Source organism: Microtus oregoni, unplaced genomic scaffold (genome assembly GCF_018167655.1).
Source record: "Microtus oregoni isolate MIOR12 unplaced genomic scaffold, Mior012 000022F_ref0000154, whole genome shotgun sequence".
In the NCBI taxonomy this organism is placed as follows: domain Eukaryota; kingdom Metazoa; phylum Chordata; class Mammalia; order Rodentia; family Cricetidae; genus Microtus; species Microtus oregoni.
In genome coordinates this window covers 12,570,011-12,592,863 of record NW_024543081.1, presented here as the reverse complement: position 1 = coordinate 12,592,863, position 22,853 = coordinate 12,570,011, and the positions used below count along the sequence as shown (strand labels likewise).

The following is a 22,853-nucleotide window of genomic DNA, read 5'->3' as shown; positions in this document are numbered from 1 at the left end:
TGCTCATCTAGCATGTAGCAATCCCTGGGCTCCATCCACCCCAGTAATCTCCAATAACAATCATAAAAAACAAAGGGCCTGCAAGTAGGCTCAGTGGGTAAGGTGCTAGCTGCCCTGCCCCCTGGGTTCAATCCCCAGAACCAACCAACATGGTAGAAGAAAAGACCCGACTCCCAAAAGTTGTTCTTTGGCCTCCACAGACCTGCTGTGGCAAATGGGAGGACCTTTCTACAAAAGAGAGGGCGTGGGACATAGACCCCTTCTGCTGAAGACTAAATACGATGGTAGATGAAGAACATACCAACTGTGATTGTTAACTGGCCCTTACTCTATTCCAGGCAGGCCTGAAAAGGGGTTATGCACACCCCACAATCTAGCAAGGATGTCATGCTGAGATCAGGTCTCTACCTGTTTTCTGTGACTATAACCAAATCCCCAAGGCAGGGTGGTTTATAAAGAATAGAGGTTTGCTCGGCTCATGGCTATGAAGGTTGAAGTCTAAGAACATGGCATCAGAATCAGTTTGGCTTTCTGCTGAGTCATGCCATGGCAGATGGGGTTACGTGAGGAGGCAGGGCCAAACTGCCTTGCATGACAGCGTCCTTCATCTGTTAATTCATGAGTAGATGAATGCATTCATCAAGTACAGCCCCTGACCCCGTCACTTTACAAAATGTCCTTCCTCCAAACCGGGTTTCCAGCTGTAAACTTCAGGACTGTTGCCTGGAGCCCGGAGGCTGAGTCATTTGCCAAAAGCCCCTGTGGCTTGTGACATCATCATGGAGCTCAGGCAGCTGAGGCCCCTTGGGCATGACTGCCAGCGGTTTCTGTCCATATGTGTGTGCACACCTGCGAGAGTGCTCACTCTTGTGTGATGTGTCCCTACAAAGGCTCCCAGCAGCCTATGGCATGCTATCTCTCAAGAGAGCCATTCCTAGCCAGGGCACCCGCCTGTTGGTGGGACAGGAGGCCGTCTCTGTTGCTCTCGCCAGTTCCTCTGAGAATGACTGGAAAAGTCCCACCTCATCTCAGCCCCTCACTTGGGATGAAGGATCCCCCCCAGTGGAGACCTGTCTCCTGGTCCTAGGTCATGCCTGGCAGAAGACAAGGCATGATGGGAGCAACACAATGGAGGCCTAGTGCCCTGGTCTTTGGTTACTGTGGGCTGATAATGATATGTCATTGCTGGGAAGTTCTCTGAAGAGTGTGTCTTGGAAAATCTGCTGTGTGGGTAGCTGGGGCCTGAGACGTAGAGGAGGGGAGAGGGAGACCAGGTCCTTTGGCCCAGTCATTGAGGGGTACAGTTGAAAGGCGACTCAGCCCCTGCCCCCAGGTGCCAAGGGGGCCCTCCCACTGGCTGGTCACTCTTGGTCCCCACCCCATCCACCATTTTTTTCTCAGCTCTTCCTTATGCCCTGGCAGGATCCTCTGGTGGCCTGTAGGTGGTGCAGAATTTTGTCCTTGTAAGATCCGGCTGCTGGCTGCTGGGTTTCGCAGAACCTCCTCGTTGGGTGCTACCGCAGTGACGGCTTCCCCCATTCCAGGAACCTGCCCTTACTTCCTCTCCTGTGATGTCACTCTCCTGTGACCTGCCTGACCCTTTCTGCTAGCTTCCAGCTATGAGATAAGACCCATGGTAGCCCCCCTGTGGTTTGGCCTGGCTCTAGGTAGCACATCTGCATCCCTAAGGCCCTGTGGCCAGTGCCATGTGCTGTCACCTTGTGTCAGGTGTCACTTTTCCTGAAAACCATTTTTCCAGATCTTCTTGGAAATACCTTCAAGGAGGTGGGGGCAGGGGATGGCTGTCACCTGATTACAGTGCCGCCACCATACACACTGGGGCCTGGAGTTTGGTGCTCCCAAAGTCACACAGCTCGTCAGGTGACAAAGTTACATCAAACTGAGCTCTGCAGTGCTAGTCAAATGCCCTGGCCACCACAGAGCCAGCCACTGTCCCTTCCTCAGTGCTGTCTCTCTGCCTTTCTTCCTTCAGCTTGGCCCTTGTTCTTAGAAGAAGGCATGTGCCATGTGAGGCCCGGCCCCTCCTCCCTCCTTTCCTCTTCCCCATGTTTCTGCCTATTCACCCAGCATCTCTCCAACCCCTCTGTGGGGAGCTGCTGATACGCCAGATTGACAGGATACTCGCTGAGCATCTGGCTAAGTAAGCCCCAAGGGAAAGACTCTCCCCAAACTCAGAGGGGTGAAACAGCAAGGCAGGAACAGCAAGGCAGGCCACACAGGGCCCCAGCACCTTCTGACTCTAGCACTTGGCTGCCCAGGTGAGAGGGCCTGGTGGGCAGGAGGAATGGAGGGCGGGAATCTCAGAGGGCCATGCATGGGAACAGTTGCCACATGCCTGAATCTTACATTTGTTCAGGGGTGCTCCAATTCGCCCCGTTAACTTCCTGGGGCCCTTTCTAAGTACAGCAGTCTGTAATAACTATGTTATCATAACTAAAGCACAAGTTTATATAAATAACCCCCTCAAGACACAGTGGGGATTTCCCTTAGCCTGGGTCTGGGCTTGCTCCAGGACGCCCCCTGGTGGTACTCATCTTGTTTAGCGCGCCTGGGCTCTGGCTGTCTGGCCAGCAACCATGCTGATGCAAGTTAAATACCTGAGTCAGGAGTTAAACCTGAGAAGTTCAGAAATGTGTGCTTCATCGGTTCCCTCTTTGTTACTCATAGTAATCTGTGATCGGAAATACTTAAGCGGAAAATTCAGAAGCAAACGTGTTTCATTAGTTACCACTCTCTTTCAGAGCGTAATTTACAAAGAGAGACTTAACTTTGACGAGAGTATAGGGAGAGCACAGTACAGGTAGTTGGCACTGCCTGGAATTTCTGGTGTTCATGGGGGTCTGAATGTCTCCCCATACGTGAGGGGATACTACTGCGATTCCTTTAAAATGTGTGCTTTAATGTAAATAACGTTTTTTGAAAAATCACGTTTCCCAAATGCACAGCCCACTTCCCAGGGTCGTCCTCTGAGGATAACAATGTAGGATTCTATCTTTTCGTCCACAAGAACGGACGTTTCCTTAGCTTGAAAAGAAAGGGGGGGGGAGGGGCAGTGGCACAAAAGGCCAGGCTTGCTCTCAGCACCCCCTGGTGGTGATCCTTTCTGTGACGAAACAGCTGTGTTCTGAGATTCTCAAAATGCTCCTTCTCAGGACTCCTTAATTTGCCTTGAAATGATGGAGCACCCCAACATTTAGTGGCACAAAAGAACCTCCAAATCTTTTGAAGATTTAATGACTGGTTTAATAGTTTAAAACTGGCACCCTCACACCCCTGTCTGACATCAGTTATGGGGTACGAATCACCTGTCTGGAGAATTCTGCTGGGTAAGGCGAGAGAGATTGGGGGAAGAAGGGCTAAGCAGCCTTAGAGCCATGCCGTTTAGAATGCCTTCTAGGCCCCCTGAGGTCTCTGGACTGCACTCTGAGAACTATGAGCAGGTGTGAGGCACCTGAAGCCAGAGTCTGACCAGGAACCTGATGGTGAAGGTCAGGGGTTTGGGGGCTTGGTCTCCAGAGCGCCTCCTGCAGGGAGCTCGGTTGGAGGGGCCTGAATTCTTGTTCTACCTTGTACTGCTCCTTAGTCGTCTGTCTATGGGCTAAGGAGGCCTGCCTACCTGGTCAGTGGGTTGGTCAACTGTCTGTAAACAAGAAGGCCAAGCCCCTGTGTTTGGTGGAGAAGTGAGAGACAGCAGTCTACAGAGAGTTGGCCAGCCCACTGACAGGCAGGCCCTCTGCCTCTGCAGAAGCCTTTTGTAGACCCTAAGGTCGGCGGGAATGATGATTTTCCTTATGGAACAAGGGAAGAAAGTGAGACTTGGAGGCCACCGGCTTGTTAAATTCTCAGAGCTTCTGGGTGACTGGGGCTAGAATCTGGACTGAATTTTATCCCACAGGCAATGGGAAAGAGCCACTGCAGGTCTTTGAGCAGGGATGTGACATGAACAAGCTCCTTTCGAGAAGATGACTCTGGGACCGAGCAGGCAGTCAGCAGAGGAAAATCAAGACAGAGGGGGTGTGGGTGAGGCCGCTTCTGGCTGCCTGATCCTCATCCTATCTGTGTGTGGGGACCCCAGCTGTTCCTTCTCTTGGCTGGGAAACCAGTCCATGTGTCTGAGCCATCCCTGGTCACTCCTAGGCTGTGTGGCTTCCGTACCCTTCAGCCATATGCAGAGAGGATCCCCATGGTGGCCTCGGCTGGTGTCACCATCAACTTCACCTCCCAGATCTCCCTTACTGGCCCTGGTGTGCAAGTGTACTACAGTTTGTACAACCAGTCAGACCGTGAGTACGGCGGGGGAGGGGGAGGGGGCTACCCTGCCCCTTTGCTGTCCCCAGATGTGCACAAACATTTATGAGGCTAGACTACAGTGAGGGTTCTGTGTGTGTGTGTGTGTGTGTGTGTGTGTGTGTGTGTGTTTGCACGCCACATGTAAGAGCGCGTGCGCACTGGGCACAGTTCCATGTATTTCTTTGTGTGTGTCATATGGATGTGGTTTTGCATGGGCCATGGACATAGGTACTGGAGCAGGTATATGGGTACCTGATCATGTGTGAGGATATAGATTCATATACTTCATGCCATGTGTCCTAATGGTACCCTTCTGCTTCCATGGCTTCCCGTGGTTCTCCAGCCTGCCCTGGAGAGTTCCTCTGCTCTGTGAATGGACTGTGTGTCCCTGCCTGTGATGGGATCAAGGACTGCCCCAATGGCCTGGATGAGAGAAACTGCGGTGAGCAGTCTGCCACTGTCCCTCTCCCCCTGCCCCTCGCACTGATTAAACTCTACCCCATGAGTCCCCCTTATGAGTACCCAAGAACCCAGGGCTCTTTTACTGTCAGGATGGCAAGGAGGCAGCGTGGGAAAGTAGCCTCCTCGGAGCCACCCCTGAGGCAGTGTCTGGGACAAGCTGTGACCCTCAGATTTCTGTCCTAGCTAGTCTTCTAAAAAATAACCAAGAGGGGGAAGGCAGGACCAGGCAGGGATGGTTTGGGGGCTGGGACTGACAGGAAATGGGATCCAGGGTAGGAATCCTGTATCTTTCTCCTTGAATGGGGCCCTCATCCCTCTGGCCAGAGGCAGGAATTGGTGGTCTCCAGACTAGGGCTTTCAGGAATAGTTGTGAGAAATGCCAGTCTCTGCCCCTAGACCCACTGCCCAGGCATCGGAGCGCTATGGCATCTGGGCTGTCATGCTCCGCACTTGCCTTGTGTTCTCAGTCTGGGAGGAGAGAACCAGAGGAAGATCCTGAATGTCTGGGGACCTCAGACACATCATTCATGTCTGTCCCCACCAATGAAATGGGGCTTGCCAGGATTGCTATCAGAAGGATTTGTGATGGCGGACACGTGATACAGGGAGCATCTGCTGCCACTGTAAAGCCCCGGTCTGGTCTTCTGTGCCCACAGTCTGCAGAGCCATGTTCCAGTGCCGAGAGGACAGCACGTGCATCTCACTGCCTAGAGTGTGTGACCGGCAGCCTGACTGTCTCAACGGCAGTGATGAAGAGCAGTGCCAAGAAGGTAGGGGGACCCTGCCCAGGGTCTCCAAAGAGATCAGAGGGAGGTCACAGCAACACCTTCTACTACAGAGGTCTCTGTCTTCTTGTTCAAATACCATCAACCCCCTGTACCTATGACAGCATGATCAGCTGTCCACTCAGAGGTCTGTGTATCCATCCATCCATCCATCCATCCATTCACCCAACTATCCAACATCCATTCAGTCATCCACTCACCTGTTACCCAACTGTAATATCCATCCATTCATCCATCCATCCATCCTCCCATCCATCCATCCTCCCTTCCATCTACCCATCCATCCATCCACCCACCCATCCATCCACCATCCATCCATCCATCCATCCTCCCTTCCATCTTGACTTCTGAACCACCCTTTCCATCCACTATTTCACATAACTGCATGCTCATCCATCCATCCACTGACCTGGCAACCAACTCTCTGTATACACAACTACCTCCCTAGGAGACCACTGTTTCCTCCACTAGTCAGCCAGTCTGCTAGCCACCTGGTCATCCATCCACTCACCCATCCAACTGACAAACCAACCAGCATTAGCAGGCTACCAAGTGATGGGCCAGGTGCAGTGAGGGGGCAGAAATAAGACAACAGTGATGTGGTACCTGCCCTCCAATGGGTTCCCTTTTAGTAAGAGGACGTGACAGGTGACCAAAAGTCTTTGGGACACCCCGTGTGGTAGTGTGGGAAGGATGGGGGCATGGGGAGCATCTTAGATGTAAGCTTTTAGCTGAGCCCTGCAGAGAGATGGAATTTAAACAGGCTGGAGGGAAGGAAGCGAGGACAGGCACAGAGAAGGCAGGGTTGGGATGTCCATGACAACAAAGAGGGGAAGGGAGTCTTTGACTGCGGGGAAACGTGGCCCTGCTCTTGGGTCTCTAGTGGATAGGGAAAGCATGGTTTTGCTTTCAGGGCCATCATGGGAGTGTGAGGTCAAGCAGCTCTAGTCTGAGAGGGAACACAGCCTCACTATCAATGGGACCAGGCTGCATAGGGGTGGGAGGAGAACCTAGAGAAGACCTGGGGAACCCTTTGGTGTGACTGAGGCCCCTCCCTAGTCTCCTGGCCTCTCCTGGTGCCATTTTTTTCCGGGTCTCACTTTGGAAGGCTCCCTCAGGGCTCAGAGACCCACCTTCGGTGGCCTGCCTGGTCCCCTCCATCCCAGGAGTGCCCTGTGGGACATTCACCTTCCAGTGTGAGGACCGGAGCTGTGTGAAGAAGCCCAACCCAGAGTGTGACGGACAGCTGGACTGCAGTGACGGCTCAGACGAGCGACATTGCGGTGAGCCTGCCCGCTGCAGCTGTGCATGAAGACCAGGCCTTGGGAGGGGGCAGGGATCCTCGGGGGGGACACGGGGGGGGGGGTGGCACCATGTGCCTGTTCTGTGCCTATCTGTCGCTATCTCCTCTTTCTGGGCACATTTCTCCTTTCCCCCACATCTCTCCATTGCTTTCCTTTGTTTTCTGTCTCCATTCTTACTAGCCTTTCTTCCCCCCCTCCTCCTTCTCTGTCCACCCCTGGCCCTCTCCCACCCTTAGACTGTGGCCTCCAGGGCCCCTCCAGCCGCATTGTGGGCGGGTCCATGTCCTCTGAGGGTGAGTGGCCATGGCAGGCCAGCCTCCAGATTCGGGGTCGACACATCTGTGGGGGTGCTCTCATCGCTGACCGCTGGGTCTTAACGGCAGCCCACTGTTTCCAGGAGGACAGGTGAAGGGCCAACACAGGGCCTGGAGGTGGGTGGAGGGAAGGTCACGGGAGGTACAGTGTGTGCAAACTGTATGCAGACAGAGGAAAGGGTAGAGAAGACCCCCTGACTGGCTGCCATGACAGGTGGGATCTGGTCCGGCACTGCCCCTAACATGCTGTGTGTTGCTAGGCTCGTTCAAGCTTCCTGTGTTCTCTGCTGGCTTTAAGTCGATGCCACAATTATCTACTCATTCTAGTGACCCAACAACTGTGCTCCTCCTACGCACCAGGGGCTGTGCTGGACATTAGGGAGGTCGTAAAGGAGACAACCGCCCAAGCTGGTCACAAACCATAGCCCCTACCATAATTTAAACTGTGACGGGGGTGCTGGGTAGGACCAGGGAAGTTCTCGGGGACATCTCACTGGCCCCCAAACCTTTTTCCCTGGTGAGCTGAACCCCTTCCAGTCCTAACCAGATTTGAGCCCCAAACCCCTCAGGTCCCTAGAACAGAAGCCAACTCTCTTGTGTCCTCCATTGGATTCTGGGGGCCTTTTTGTCTTCCCCAGGCACACTCTGCCCCGTCCACCTGCTCTTCTTACCTCTCTGCTAATTTCTTCACAAGTCATGCCCCTGACCTCCCTCACCCGCTTCCAGTCTGCAAAGTGAGCTACAAACAGGGAAACACTAGCCCAGGTTGGCACTGGGCTCTTCTTATGTGTCTCATTAGAGTCTCCTAAGAATATGGAAGTAGAGAATTGTCCCATTTTGCAGATGGTAGGGCTGAGGCCTAGAGAAGGTCAGGCTTTGCTAGGGAGAGATGAGGCTGGGGGTGAAGCCCATGGGAGAACCCAGGCCTGTATTCAGTCAGCACTGTACACCAGCCAGGGGTTTGAGAGGAGGAAGACAGAGGGAGACAGGATCCCTGACTCCAGGGGGAAAGCTGGCTGCTGCCAATTGGGTCTCTGGACAGGAGACAAAGCAGCTGGGCTATGATGCCTTCCCCTGCTTCCCACCCAGCATGGCCTCCCCGAGGCTATGGACAGTGTTCCTGGGTAAGATGCGGCAGAACTCACGCTGGCCAGGCGAGGTGTCCTTCAAGGTGAGCCGCCTGTTCCTGCACCCGTACCATGAGGAGGACAGCCATGACTACGATGTGGCTCTGCTGCAGCTGGACCACCCTGTGGTGTACTCAGCCACCGTGCGCCCCGTCTGCCTGCCTGCACGCTCTCACTTCTTCGAGCCAGGCCAGCACTGCTGGATCACGGGCTGGGGAGCCCTGCGAGAGGGTGGTGAGCAGGGGCAGGCGGTGGGATCTGGGATGTCAGGTGCAGGCTTGGGGGAGGGCTGTCAGGGTCCCATCTCCAGGCCCTCCAACGTTGGGATCAGTGGAACTGGATTTTATAAGATAGAATCTGTAATATGGTCCGTGGGCCTCTCCTTTGCCTTGGAAGGTACTGAAGAACTTAAGTAGGAGGCATAGGGGATAGGCAGGGATGCCCCAACTTGGCTGTATGAACCTTGGGGTGGAGGGTGGGGGTTTTAATTACTACAGACTGGATTGAAGGGAAAATGTCATATAGGCCACTCAGTCTTGGGAGGTGGGAGGGCATTATGGCCCCATTTTCTTGATAAGAAAACTGAGGCTTGGTTCTTAGTTACTGAAAGCCACCCAGTCAAGGAATCTGAAACAGGGACTCGAACCTAGGACTGTCCTCTCTCTAGGGCCCAGAGTTTTCTGCTTCTGCTGCTAGAAAGGGTCTTCTCCCCTCCTTGCCTTAATGGACAGGAGTTGCCATCTTTAGAGGCTCCCCCCGCCCCATTCTGCAAACACAGGCTTGGCAGGCTAACTGCAGAGTGACTGCAACCTTGGCTGCTGGTGATTTACCACCCGGAAGGAGGGGCAGGTGTGGCGTGGTGCTCGAGATTGAACAAGGGCCTCCCGTGTGCCAAGACAGCTGCCCCACCACCCAGCTGCACCCCGGTCTCTGCAGAGATAGCTTAAAGAGGGGGACGCTGAGGCTCAGAGAGGGGACTTGGCTAAGATGACAGAGACAAAGCAAGGGGTCCTTGCTTGGCTGCTCACACATGAGCACCTACTATGTGTCAAGTGTTGAGGCAGACACAGGGCATGAAGACGAGAACACTCTTATGGTGTGAGCTACCAAAGACAGGAACAGGAAATAGCCTGGAGGAGGCACCTGCCCGGCATGGCTGGGAAGGCATTAGGAAGAGGGGTCTACACTGAGCCTGGACCGACTGAGCAACCAGGTGTTGGTGGTGTCAGCGAGAAAGGCCTGAGGATGTTAGCAGTTCCCAGCTGGAGGGGAGGCAGGTGTGGCTACCAGAGGGCCTTGGAGCAGGTGTGCCTTGAAGGCCACCACAGGATTCAGGAGGAGCCCCCCCCCCCACCTACATCTTAGAACCAAAGGGGCTTCAAAACCCCAGTGTCTGGCCCAACCGTGGACTGGTGGACAAGATCTCCCATAGTTCTCCGGGACAAGATCTGGGCTGGACAGCAAGGGCCACTAAGGAGTTGAGTCCAATGAGAGGCTCGTACATATATTTGATAGCATCCCCCTGGGGCTACAATAGAACAGAGGGAGTCTGCCCGAGCCTGGATGCCCTTGTGAGGAAGGAAGAAGGGGACATGTTCTAACAGGCTTTTCAGGGGGCAGAGGTGAGGGCTTGGTCATCACAAGCCATGCAGAGGAGCCAGCAGTGACAGGGCAGAGCGGGGAGGGCTCCTGCGAGGTCAGGATGGCTGCAGCAGGAGCAGATTCCTAGCCCCTTTCAGTTGCTGCCACCCTCCCTGCAGGTCCCAGTAGCAGCACCCTGCAGAAGGTGGACGTGCAGCTGGTCCCTCAAGACTTGTGCAGTGAAGCCTATCGCTACCAGGTGACCCCGCGCATGCTCTGTGCTGGCTACCGCAAGGGCAAGAAGGATGCCTGCCAGGTAATGACCTGCAGGTTCTGGGCCATGGGGAAGATGACTGTACCCACTTTACAGACGAGGAGCCTGAGGCAGACCCTTGGGGTGGAAGGTCTTTGGCTCTGCTCCTTGATGTCCTGAGACCTTGGGCCTGGGTCATACAGGGAAGGACTGAAGTGGGGGGCCTCCCCTGAGGCAATTATGTCTCTCCACTCCTCTTTCAGGGTGACTCTGGGGGCCCGCTGGTGTGCAGGGAGCCCAGTGGCCGCTGGTTCCTGGCAGGGCTGGTGAGCTGGGGCCTGGGCTGTGGCCGACCCAACTTCTTCGGCGTCTACACCCGTGTCACCGGTGTCGTCAACTGGATTCAGCAGGTGCTGACCTGAGGAGCTGGTCTACAGCGCTGGACCCGCCTCCAGCCCAAGTTCAGGGCACCCGCCCAGCCAGGGCACAAGTATTCTGGGGCGAGTGGCCTGGCTGAGGCCTGTTCCCTCAGGCCTACCCCAGTGACAGCACAGAGAAGGCATGCCAGCTGGGGGTCAGGATACCGCCTGAGGTCCAGGGGCCAGCCTCCGTTGGCTTCACCTCTAGCCCTTTCTCCTTCTAGCTGTTCCCCCTCTTTCCTCCTTCTACCATTGTTATGGGGTGGGGTCTGGTGTCAGTGATGCTGGCTCCCAGTCTGTAGGAAAGTAAGATTCCTTTCCCACTTGGAGGGAACTGACTCAGAGAGCAGATTCCAGCCTGTGAGGCCCCCGTGTACTGTGGATGGGTGGGAAGAAGGTGCCTTATCAAGCAAAAACCCTCAGAGCCCTTGAGACCGCCAAGTGGGCCACACTATAAGCCAAACCACGGGGCAGCGCCAGCTGCAGGTGCCTGCTGCAGCTCCGTCTGCTCCGGGGCCCTCCCTGCCATTCACTGGAGGACCTCCACCTGTTCTGAAAATAAAGCACTTGACCAAGCCCAGATGATGCTCTCTGAGTGACCTCACACATCTTATGCCTGTCACTGGAACAGACCTGCTGCTGGATCAACCCTTTGTGACATGTCCAGAGGCCACTGCGGAGAACAGTGGGAGGGGACTCAAAGGCAGGTAAAGGTTTTCTGGAGGAAAGGAAAGGGCCAAGGGTATATAGCTCTAGATATTGGGGCATGCAAGGAATAGCAAGCTGGATACAGCCAGAACAGAGGAGAAAAGGGGGAGCACTGCAGCGTAGGGGGGTGCTGCAGGAAGGTGAGACCCGAGAATGAGCGGAGGATTTGACCTGGGGGCTATGGGAGCCACGGCAGGCTGGAAAGCAGAGTTGCTTCACATTTTACAAGCAGCACCCACACCATGTTAGGGCAGCTGGAGGCAGGTGACTGGCGATGAAGTCCTGGGAGAGAACAGAGGTGACTGGAGCAAGCCATGGAGGTGAGCTGGAAGATTTAGGGCACAGGGGCGCCCCTGGAGGCAGTAGTGATAAGTGGCACGTGCACGGAGCTCTGGAACTGACAGGCATGAAGGCAAAGGGGTGGGGCCAACCATGAAGCTGCCGGAGACACTGGGGCCTGCTAGGAAGGGAAGGGGCCAGGCAGATAGCGAGGGCCTCTGTCACAAAAGGGTCATATGGCAGCCCTCTCCCAATTCCTAGCCCTAGGGGTTTAAAATAGGGGTCCCACCTATTCTCTATTAAAATTAAGACAGGTGAGGAAGGAGGACCACATCTTTCAAGAAGCCTCTAGCTGGCTCCCGAAGAGCTGGCAGGAAAAGTGGGCTCACCTTTAGGGACTGCACTCCGCAGGGCTGAGGTGATGTTTTCCGAGCTGTGAGCTGACAGGAGGGTGCCCTGGCCCCTGACCTGAGAATAGGGACAGTCAGAAGCTGGTGGCCCAGCTTCACAAAGGGAGTAGGATGCACAGGCAAGAGGGCAAGGTGATCCAGCAGAAGTGGAGGGGTGGCCCAGGGCTTAGGCTACTGCAGGGCAGAGCAGGGAGCCTCAACTCTGACTCCTGGGTACAGGACTTCGTCATACACTTGGGAAAGTGACAACGGCAGAGGGTTCAGGAAAAGTGGGTCTACCACACCTGTCCCCAAAAGTGGCCCAGAGAAAGAGGGAGGCAGCCAGGCCAGCCTGTTTGTTCAGGTTTATTTCAGGGTGAGTGGGACACAGCTGACAGATGTGTGCCCATCCCAGGGGGGCAAGACACGGAGGGGCAGCTCAGCCCCTTTCACACCTGTCCCCTCCCCCACCACAAGTTCCTGGGCAGCCTCAAAGACCCAATGCACTCTGCTGCCAAAGGCATGGTGGCACGGGGAGGGGCAGCCAAGGTGATGCCAAGTCTGTAGCTTCCTTTCTGCTTGGCTAAGTCTTCGCACTGTCCCCCACCAGTATCTGAAGCCATAATGTCCCACTTGGGGGCTAGGCCAGAGTCCTTCCCCCCAGAAGGTAACGACTGCAGCCCCAGACACTTAGGGCTTAGGAACCCCATTCCTCCCTGGTCCTCACAACACCCCTGTGAGGTAGGTGGGAGGAGGAAGGTTGCCATGGAGGCTGCAGGAGGTGCTATGACTGGGCTGGGAGAGAGTGTATCTGCCATGCAGCAAGGGGACCCAGGCGAGGGGACAAAAGGACCTGGGAGATATGGGTGGGCAGTGCCACACTTTGGCCATGGGCAGGTGACTCTGCCTGGAGACCCCAGGGCCCACCTCAAGCCTTCCAAGGTCCCAGAGGGCCCCAGGCCTGGGCCGGAAGGCAGGATTGGGTCCCAGCCCGGCAGACGCAGGCAGCAGTGACAAGGGAGAGGGCAAGTCTTCCTCCTCGGGCCGGGGGCCCACCCCGTGGTACAAAAATAAAGGATTTCAGATCGGAACCCCAAGTCCCTGGAGGTGATCTGGGGGCTCACATCCGGGTGCCTCTGGCTTGTAATAGCTAGAAAATAAGAGAGGAGAGGGACAGAAGGAAGAGGAGAGGGGGTCAGAAAATCAGGGTGGGGGGTGAGGAGAGGGTGATGCCAGGACAGGAAAGTTGAGGAGAGTGGGGGAGGGAGGGAGAGAGGGAGAGAGAAAGGCAAGTGAGTCCCAGGCTGGCTCTAGAGGAGGGGTGGGGCTGAGGCCCAAAGGAGGCGGAGTCAGGACCGAGGAGGGGAGAAACTGCCAGTCTTGGGCTGGTGGTGGCAGCCTGGTGAGGGGACAGGAATAGGAGGGGCAGATCACTGCTTTCCCAGGCAAAAGGGGGCCACCGGAAGCAGCTGTTCGCCCCATCTTAGAATCCAACTGTGGCCCAAAGAGAGGCAGTGACTTGCCCAAGGTCACACAGGGAGATCAGCTTGACTGGGGGCTATGGTCACCCAGTTAGAGATCAGGTCTTTTCTTGCCACGCTCCAATCCTTGGCAGGCTCTTGCCAGCTCATCAGTCAAGGGACACCACATGTGGCCTGGCCACCCACTCCACAGAACTAGGGGACACAGTACCCACATGCAGTGTTGCACGAGCTTCTAGACATGCGTGATGGGGCAGAGACGCATGGCTAGTCCTCCCCTCCCCTGGCCTGGCTCCAGTGCTGACTGACTATAGGCAGGCAGGTACAAGAGTCTCCACCTCTGGACTTTTTCAGCTCTCAGGGCCTCACCCCAAGCCCAGATAAGTTGAGAGACTTTGGTGGGTGGAGAGAATCAGCCAAAAGCTCGGCTCAAGTCCAAGGACAAGATATGAGCACCCTCCTTGCTTCCGCCCCTCCCTCCAGCTCTGCCAGGCTACAAACCAGGGGCGGCAGCTCTGGGGGCGGGCGCGGGGCCGAGGAGCTCTCACAGCAAGCTCAGGCTTGGGTCTGGGAGTGTGCGGACAGGGACCTGCAAGGAGGAAACGTGAGGAGGCAAGCGGGAAGAGTGGGGCCTGTGGCCAAGGCCAGCCTCAGAGGTGCCCTGCTGGGTTGGAGGACATAGAGCAGATGCGGCTACGCCCCTCCTCCCCAGGCCAGGAGGCAGAAGGGGCCGAAAGGGGCACAGGAGGCGGCAGGCAGGATGCTTGGGGATGCAGGGCCAGGGGGCCCGGGGAGAGGGCACGGGAGACTGGGACTAGGGCAGCCCCAGGGTGGAGACGGGAGCAGGCGGAGAGGAAACCTGGGCAGGGGCAGAGAGGGAAGAGGCAGGGTGCAGATGAGATCCAGGAGGAAGAGGAGGTGGATGAAGATGAAGCAGGACCTCCAGCAGGAAGCGGAGGAGGAGGAGGCGGTGGTGGGAGGGAGAAAAGGTTAGCGGGATCCTGAGATGACAGGGCTGCAAGAGAAAGTGAGAGAGGGATGGTTATGGGCGAGGCGCCAGGCGCTGAGCTAACCCTGGTGGCCCGCCCCCGCAGTTCCCCGGCGGCAGCTGCTCCAGCAGGGAGAGGGCGGGAGGCCCGGGCTGTCATTAGCAATCGTCCTCTTGGGGGCGGGCTGCACCTTTCTCCTGGGCATCCGCCTCCACCTGCACCTGGGCCACCTCCACCTCCTCCACCTCCTGCCGCCGCTGCTCCTCCAGCTGCTCGTCCGTGCTCTGCGCACCCGCCACCGATCAGGGAAGAGAGAGTGGAGACACTGACGAGGGGGCGAGGCTGCGGGCGGCTGTCCGCAGGGACCCCCGACCTCAGGACAGAGGGGCAGGTGGGATGAAAGGGACCTCTGAGAGAAGAGGGCTTCAGCCAAAGCAGCTGGTGCGTCTTCCCTAGCCCAGAGGGGATGCTCAGAGATCAGCCAGGCTGCTGTTACAGAGCCCAGCTATGGGGAGGGCTGGAAGAGGAGCCACTGGGAAGGCCTTACTTTGGGAGGATGGATCCAGAGCAGGAAGCCAAGGTTGTCCCAGGGCAGTCACCAGCCAGATCTAGATGCCAGTAACAGTATCTGGCAGCCTGGGCCAGGTTGGTGACACAGGGAGGCAGAGCAGTAGGGCGTCCTGCACTCTTAGAGGAAGGAGCCAGCCACTGGCATTGGGGGAAGGGGAGGGGTGGTAAGGGATCACAGCAGGGCTGGGTGGTGACACACAGGAAGCCAGAGTTCCTAGGACTCCTGCACATGGGCACAGCGTCCACCTTCCCAACCTGGATCATGCCTATAGTGTGGGCCCTACTGCAGGCCTAAGGGTACTGGACCCTACTCAATTCTGGCCCAAAGGCTGGCTGCCAACTTGGGAGATTGCTGCCTAGGCCAGAGCCCACGGGGCTCCTGACATCAGGCTACCCAAAAGGCCTGGGGAAGGGTAGGACTGTGGGACTTCCCCATCCTGACCTAGGCTGACACTAGACAGTCGTTGGGAAGCCAGGAGTTCCGGTGTGGAATCTCCAGAGCGCTTATGAGCCACTTCTCCCTTCACAGAGAATACAGCAAAGACGTTGAGAAGAGAGACAGAGAAGTGTGCCACACCTGGGCCCCTCGCTCAGCGTGCTCTGCCTCACGCTCCAACACCTTTCCCTGTGGCATCATGAATAAGAGGCGTCAAGCCCACCACCCTGTCTGTGCCCTTGTAACAGTGCTTGCTACCTGACTGCTCCCCAGCCTGGGCCAAGGGTGTGAGCTGACTGGACTGTAGTGGCATGGGATGGATGACATTGGCTGTGACCATGACCATGAGCGTTATGTGGGTGCAGCAGGAGGGAGGACGGAGCAGCGGAATGGGGGAGAGGTGCTGTCTTCGCACAGGGCAGGGACTCACCTTGGTCTTACGGCTAGACTCAGAACTTAGGCCGTGTGGGGAGCTATGGAGTTCCTTAGACACCACACACAGGAACTCGGCCTGGTCCTCGCTGCCGTAGTTGTAGGAGGAACCGATGTTCACCAGCTAGAGGAAGGGTAGGACTCATTACCCTCCTTGCCAGCAGAGGGCAAGAGAGATAGCAGTCTACTGGAGGACCCAGGCTAGCAAGCGGCAGGCCAGGGGCCCAGCCCAGGAGCCCTCCACACCCTCCCTGGGGTCTTACAGATTTGCTCACACCATTTCTAGGTTTTCTTTTTCTTTCTTTTTTTTTTTTTTGTTTTTTTTTTCTTTGGGGTTTTTTTTTTTTTTTTTTTTTTTTTTTTTTTTTTTTTTTTTGGTATTTTGAGACAGGGTTTCTCTGTGGCTTTGGAGCCTGTCCTAGAACTAGCTCTGTAGACCAACCAGGCTGGCCTCGAACTCACAGAGATCCGCCTGCCTCTGCCTCCCAAGTGCTGGGATTAAAGGCGTGTGCCACCACCGCCCGGCTCATTTCTAGGTTTTCTGAGACGGGGTCTCAGACTCATTCTGCAGCTGAGGATAACTTGACTTCCTGCCTCAGCCTCTTGAGTGTAGATGTATGTGGCTCTCCTAATAGGGCGCTGGTGCCGATGGAGTCCTACCCAAAGTTAGAACCTTTCCTGGCGGCTCTTCTCAGCATCACAAAGGCCTTGGGAAGGGGATACCATGAGTTCACATCCCAGGATGCCGGGCTGGAAGAGAGGGGGCCCTCCCGTCCTAGCTGGCTGGTTGGTCTTCCTCACAATGGCTATCCTGGAATCCTAGTCCTCTGCTCCAGTCTCCCTGTGGGAAGAGGCTGGTGGGCTAGGTGTGTAGGGAACTAGCTCATCTCTTCTCTTGTTCTCAGGGCAGACTGAATCTTGAGTTCATGGAGGGGGAGGCTCTATGGCTCTAGAAACCCAAGAGGCGGAGTATGGCCACGTGGCTGATAACAGGAGACTCTTGTGGTAAGCCATATATGGCCCGGAGGCACGTACCTTGGGAAGCTACCACCTGGGGCTTCCAGGAAAGGGAATCACTGTGCATGACTGTCACGAGCCCTGGAGGTCAGGCTCAGGGTACAGCATGGATTCCATTCAACTCTGTGGTTCTGGTCTCCTATACCTGGGCTGCCCCTGAGGACCAGAGACCGGCTGCTGTGCAGATGCCCAGTGACAAGTGTCCCTTGCCTCCTTCTCAGTCCGTCTGTGCCCAGCAGGCATTTTCCTAGTCTTGCTTAGTTCCATTCAAGAAGACTCTGGGTTTGGGCAGGGGGAGGGACTGGAGACTGAGACTACAGGAAGGACAAAGCTTAGGGTGTCCCCTGTACCCAACCCACCTGCTCGAAGCGCCAGCCATCAGACATGGTGGAAACCATCTGTGTGAGCTCCTCCTCCTGGCACTGCAGCACACGGTACACGTGCTTGGGTGGCACCTGTGGGTCAAAGGGTCACATGGAGGGCACCTCTAAGGGCACCAGGCACCCAGCTGCTTCTTCCCACATTGTATAATTCTAAGTGGAGGGCAGGAAAGTTAGACCAGGGAGGAGGGAGCCATGGTCTGAATATCTACCGTGTGCCAGATGCTTCCCTTGCAGGACTCCTCCTTCCGAGACCCTCAGGCATTTTGGAATTTTATACTGAGGCTCTCAGAGAGGTTCAGGTACTTGCCCAGGGTTACCAGCTCAAGGGTGGGAGAGCCATGTGTGTAATATGGGCGATACAAGAGGGAAGGAAGCTGGGAAGGATTTGAGGAGACTGGGTTACCAGCCAAGTCAGGCCCTCACCTCTTTAGCCCCTGTGGTTGGGAGGTGATGTCTCATCCTGTCCCCCAGAGGCCTGGTGTCTGAGCTCTGAAATGCCAGCCCCAACAGCTCATGGGTACCTACAGGGGACTGCCTGACTCCATGAAGTAGACTCATCCTGTATGGCCTTGGGTAGGGTTGGGTGGGTGATTGGCATCCGCTGTGAGCAAGGGTAGCTAGGCAACTTTGAGCATCTCTACTTTCCACGGAGGAAAACAAAGAAGGGCATGATAACCCTTGGTCACACACAGCAGTAGCCAAGTCAGGGGCAGAACCCTACCAGTATATATCCAGGATGTGGCTTGCCGAACAGCCTGGAAGGCCTCCCCCTGCCCTTCACCATCCCCCCTTTCCCTCAACGGGTCCTGGTTCCTCTCTCCAAACCTGGGTCACTGTGTAGTCTTTCTCCTCCATCCTGTCCTTGATGATTCGGATCAGGGGGCCAATGTTGTAGAACTCAGCTTCCTCCAGGACCCCTAGAACACAGAGCAGCTGGTCACCTCTACTGTCTCTATGCCCCATTCTCCTTTCCCCCAGACCCACTTCCTGCTCTGGTCACATTCCTAGACAGGGTCTAGGAGTTCAGGGGTCAAGGAAGAGGGAACATTTCGGATGGAGGGATTTGCTCCATTGGCAGAGTGACTGACTAGCATGTACAAAGCCCAGGTTTGATCCCCAGCACTGCACAAACCATGAGTGGTGGTGAATACTTGTAATCCTAGCACTTGGGAGGTAGAGGCACGAGGATGAGACGTTCACAGATATCCTTCGTTACTTAACACGTGTGAGCCAGCCTGGGCTATATGAGACCTGGTTCAATACAACAGAAGGGAGCATTTTTTTCCCTTGGTCCCCACATAAGAGGCTGAGATGCTACTCTTCAGCCAGCCCTGTCTCCTGTGCTGCAGTGAGCATGTGATCCAGGACTACCTGGTGACCCTGAACGTTTTGGGCATCAAGAGAGAAAGCTCGCTGGGACTGTGTCCTAGAATACTACAGCGAGGGCCTAGGCCACCCACTGTGTGTCCTCGTTCATCAAACGCACGTGAAGTACCAGGCCTGTTGAGTTATGATACTTGTCAGAACTAGAAGTGAATACTTTCATTATGTCCAATGAACAACCGGGGAAACTGAGTCTGAGAGAAAAGCAGCTTTCCAAGGTCACAGGGCCTGTAAGCTGCAGAGCCAAGGCAAGCTCCACTTTCAGAGCCCTGAACCCCTCGCTAGAAGTAAGTTTTTGGGCACTCCCAGCTACCACTCGTAACTGCTGATAAAGCTCTTGTGGATGGATTCATCAGAGGTCCCGGGACGTGAGGGACGCAGGTATCACTGTCTGTGTTATAGACTGATCTTCAAGATTAAGTTAATCATCCCTCCTCCCACTCAGTGAAGTGCAAAGAGCTCTCAGGAGTCTGGACTACAGGAAGTCCCTGCAAGACGTGGGCTGCTGGGCTCTCTGGGGACAGGGACCATCACAGACTGTTATATCCTCTCAGTCCTGAACCTCTGAAACCGAACTGCCATGTGATGGAGGGACTCTGTTATATCCTCTCAGTCCTGAACCTCTGAAACCGAACTGCCATGTGATGGAGGGACTCTGGAAGGTGAGGGGTCATGATGAAGGAAATGAGTGCTCTCTGAATGGTGGCTGATGCCCAGTGAATCCCTCTGCCTGCGTAGAGCACACAGTGGGCAGCATGGGAAAGGGTCAGGCCTTTAGGCTAACACACTGACCCTGAATCCCAGCCTATCAAGTGGGAGGGGTCAGCAGCTGTTGTCATAGCCCCCGAGCCTCTGGGACTTCCTTTCAGCAGCTGGAACTGGACCAGGGGTCATTCTGATCTCTATTGGTGCTCAGCCCATACCTGCCCGAAGGGACGGTCAGCAAGGACCACTGCCTGAGTGACAGAAATCTCCCAGGCCTTGGCTGAGAGAAACCGCGATAGGCATCCAACCCTAAGCTGTGTGCCCCAGGCTGAGACACTCTCGTCTACCTTCTCACTGCCTAGTGTGGTAGATGCAACTGCCTCTAGACTCTGTAGACACAGAGAGGTTAACTAACATTTCCACTGCCACACAGCAAGCTCCCTCCTGAAACCCATCTCTGCAGATCTCCCCCATGTGAAGTTATGAGAACAGCAGAGCCTTGACCGGCGAGAACCTGTAAACAGGTGTTGGCTGTGACGCAGCTGGAGCGTGAGCCTCCCAGAGGGACCTGTTCCTGAGCCCAGGCCTCACCCACGTGATCTCTTCCCCTCGGACTGCTAGGCAGCTAGCTGGAGGCTGGGCAGAGCGAGCTACCTACAGCTGAGTATGATCTCCCTGTCCTTTGGGGGGGATCTTCAGACCACTGTCCCCCGTTGGGGTCAGCCAGAGAACATCACTGCCTAGAGCAAGGGCTGTGTAAAACACCCACAGATTCACAGGGCCCATCTGCAGTACCAACACCACTCTTTTGAATGTGGGTCATGATGCCCGTTTTGTAGGCACTAGTGGAGACCCAGAGAAGATGGACATGTCCAAGCTGTCCTGGCCCGATCCAGAGTGACACTCGAGTGTACAGAGGAGAGCCGGTGTGAGGATGGCTACAGTCCCTGCTGCTAGCCTATTCTCTACACTGCTTCTAAGTCAGTTGGGCCAGGATATAAGCCTCCACAGGCCAGGGAAAGGCAGAAGCCCTACCAGGAACAGCACCCCAAATCCCCCATGAGCCACTGGGCTGCAGAAGCAGCCAGCTTGGGGAACTCCACCCAATGGCTGATGGCAAGATCCTGTTTGGGAGACACAGAATAAGGCAAAGGCGGCCCCAGCTCTTCTCCCATCCAGCCTGGAACATCACAGGCCACACCAGGCCTTCCTGAAGGCTTGGGAGCAAGGTCATTCCCAAAGTCAGCAGAAGCCTTGAGGCCTCACTGGCTCCCTGGCTCCTCTTCCATTTCCACATCACTTCCCCAACTGCACTCAGTGACAGCTTGGGTCTGTCAGATTGGCAGAGACCTGGAGAATGGGACCCCCTTGCAGGACAGGCAGAAAATAATGGGGGAAAGTAGATGCCATCCTGACTTCAAGAATGGTTTTACGCCCCCCCCCCCCCATCCCACCGAAGGCTCTGCCTGGATCCAGAGAGCCCCAGACGAGCGCAAGGAACCAACTCACCCTCCTCAGCCATGTCCTTGTCCAGCACCAGTTTGCCATGCCTGAGGAAGTTCAGTATGGGCCCGAAGTAGGTGGGGTCTCGGTCAATGAGGTAGGCCCCCGTCTCATCCTGTGAAGATGACCATAGGAAGTGAGAGGGGTGTAAACTGCCCCAAGCCCACACATCAGTCCAACTCACCAAAGGCTGGGGAAAAGGACTGCAGGGAGAGAGGAAGGGGGATGAGATGGAAGAGCAAGGCGCTGGGTTCCAACCCTGCCTCTGTCTTTTCTAGGCTGTGTGACCTTGAGTCAATCATTTGGGCTCTCGAGGCATCTCTTCTCTCCCCCATAATCAGGGGCTAAAGTGTGAGCGTAGAGTGTGACCTTTCTTCTGAGTAAGCCCTAGCTCAGCACAGCACTCGGTGAATTTCCCTCTTGGGAAAGTTTTCTTCTTGGAGGCTGTCCCCTTGTGCTAACCCCACTATCCACCAGATGTTTGCAAGTTTCCCAAGAAGCTGCTCTCTGATTGGACACTTGCAGCCCGCAGGGAGGCAGGGCTGGCATCAGTAGGATCAAGAAGCAGGGGACTCACCCAAGGACACAGTGTGAGAGGGCCACAGAATGGGGGTCAGGGGACTTTCACAAGCCAACTCCGGAGGCCTTGTACACGAGGAGGCCAAAGTCAGAACAGGGAAGTTCATCCTACCCCCACTCCCCCCAGGTCATTCGGGGAGTTGGCATGAGAGCAAGGTGAGCCCACAAGTGGTATCTGGTAGGCCAGGGCTCTTCCCCACATTAAGCCCAGCTCCAAGACATCCTAGGCCTCCTCCACCCAGCTCCCTACACCCTTCAGCTATCCACACCCCAAGGGCGGGGGTAAGCAGCCGCATCAACTCCTAACGCTGGAGTCTGCCAGGGCAGCGCGGCAGGCCAGGCTTGTCGGTCCCCCAGCACCGCCCCACAGCAAGGGAGCGTCCCGAATCCAGGACAGAGCTCCAAGGCTCCAAATGGCCGTGGCCTATGCTGTCCCGTTGCCACGGCAATAGGCACAGCTTTCCCTCTTGGCTCCGCTTCCTCCCCGTCCTCCTGCCCGGGCTTCCCGCCTCAAGATCCTATGAAAGCTACATCGCCCAGGCCGAGGGCGAGGGACAAACAGGCCGGATAGCCCCGGAGCGCAGAACCCAGACGCCACCCTCGGCGGGCTCACCCGGTCCGACTGCAGCTCTTCGCCTTGGCACAGGCGGCTGAGGAAGGACTTCTGCTCCCGGCACAGAGTCTGGCGGGTGGTCAGGAACACTGTGCCCCCCACGTTCAGCCGCACCCACTTGCCCCAGCCGCCCCCGGCGCGGCTGCCCGCCCCCGCCGGTGGCGCTGCCTCCCCGGCCTCCATCCTCATCGCCAGCCGCGGTGTCTGCAGCCTCCCCTCCTCTGGCTGCGGGCGAGTACCAGGCGCGGGGAATGCCGGGAGCTGTAGTCTGGAGCCAGGACTGGGATGCGCTGCGCCTGTTCTGGTGCGGCTCGGACAACAGATCCCGCCCCACATTACCTTTCTTGGCGCCTGGACACTTGGACGCTCCCTTTGGTCAGACTGCTTGGTTTGCAGAAAGCTAGGACGCTGGGGAAAGAGTGAAATCTGCTACTCCCCACGTTCGTTCTTTGTGCGTGGGCCCCAGCTCAGGAATGCCTGACCTGAGAAGAACTTTCTGCCTCCAGAGATTCCTATATTTACCTATACCTACTTTTTAGAGGATGTGGGTGCATGTGTGTGTGCGCGTGTGAGTATGAGCATGCATGTGTTTCTAGGGATGGAACCCAGGGTCTCTGACATGCTAAACTACACCAGCAATACTTCTTTTGGTTCCATATGTGGACCACAGGGATGAAAATGAGTCACTTCTACCTCCTAAACTCTTTGAGGACATGTAGTTGGATTTAGAGCTGTCTGGACATTTCTGTGTGCCAGAAAGCTATGTGAACATATATATTAGTCATTCAAGCTCCCTGCAGCCCTGCCAGGTTGGCACAGCCAAAACAGTG

The 22,853-nt window shown here is 56.0% G+C and overlaps 2 protein-coding genes across 10 annotated transcripts in view; one reads left to right on the top strand and one right to left on the bottom strand.

Moving 5' to 3' along the window:
* Tmprss6 (transmembrane serine protease 6) overlaps nucleotides 1-11,131 on the top strand; it is a 35,222-nt gene extending 24,091 nt beyond the window's left edge. For 2 of the 3 annotated variants that reach the window (XM_041672036.1, XM_041672035.1), the window contains exons 11-18: nucleotides 4,159-4,304; nucleotides 4,655-4,753; nucleotides 5,430-5,543; nucleotides 6,677-6,841; nucleotides 7,099-7,267; nucleotides 8,266-8,537; nucleotides 10,064-10,200; nucleotides 10,401-11,131. In XM_041672036.1, coding sequence (XP_041527970.1) covers nucleotides 4,159-4,304; nucleotides 4,655-4,753; nucleotides 5,430-5,543; nucleotides 6,677-6,841; nucleotides 7,099-7,267; nucleotides 8,266-8,537; nucleotides 10,064-10,200; nucleotides 10,401-10,559 — 1,261 coding nt within the window. In that variant the 3' untranslated portion in view covers nucleotides 10,560-11,131. The remainder of the gene's footprint in view (nucleotides 1-4,158; nucleotides 4,305-4,654; nucleotides 4,754-5,429; nucleotides 5,544-6,676; nucleotides 6,842-7,098; nucleotides 7,268-8,265; nucleotides 8,538-10,063; nucleotides 10,201-10,400) is intronic. The other variant, XM_041672037.1, reaches the window with a different exon arrangement.
* Nucleotides 11,132-12,284: 1,153 nt separating this feature from the next.
* Nucleotides 12,285-22,362, bottom strand: Kctd17 (potassium channel tetramerization domain containing 17). 7 transcript variants are annotated; one of them, XM_041672039.1, is made up of 9 exons: nucleotides 22,024-22,362; nucleotides 20,838-20,946; nucleotides 18,066-18,157; nucleotides 17,217-17,312; nucleotides 15,839-15,964; nucleotides 14,593-14,686; nucleotides 14,354-14,428; nucleotides 13,915-14,002; nucleotides 12,285-13,082 (listed from the first exon to the last, which is right to left on the bottom strand). In XM_041672039.1, exons 1-9 carry the CDS (start codon nucleotides 22,357-22,359, stop codon nucleotides 13,013-13,015), a joined length of 1,086 nt encoding a protein of 361 aa, XP_041527973.1. In that variant the 5' UTR covers nucleotides 22,360-22,362; the 3' UTR covers nucleotides 12,285-13,012. The 7 variants fall into 7 exon arrangements, 6 of the variants coding, with proteins under 6 accessions (XP_041527973.1, XP_041527972.1, XP_041527975.1 ...); XM_041672038.1 differs by having other exon boundaries at nucleotides 14,273-14,428; nucleotides 22,024-22,361; XM_041672041.1 differs by lacking the exon at nucleotides 14,593-14,686 and having other exon boundaries at nucleotides 14,273-14,428.
* Between the last annotated feature and the right edge of the window lie 491 nt (nucleotides 22,363-22,853).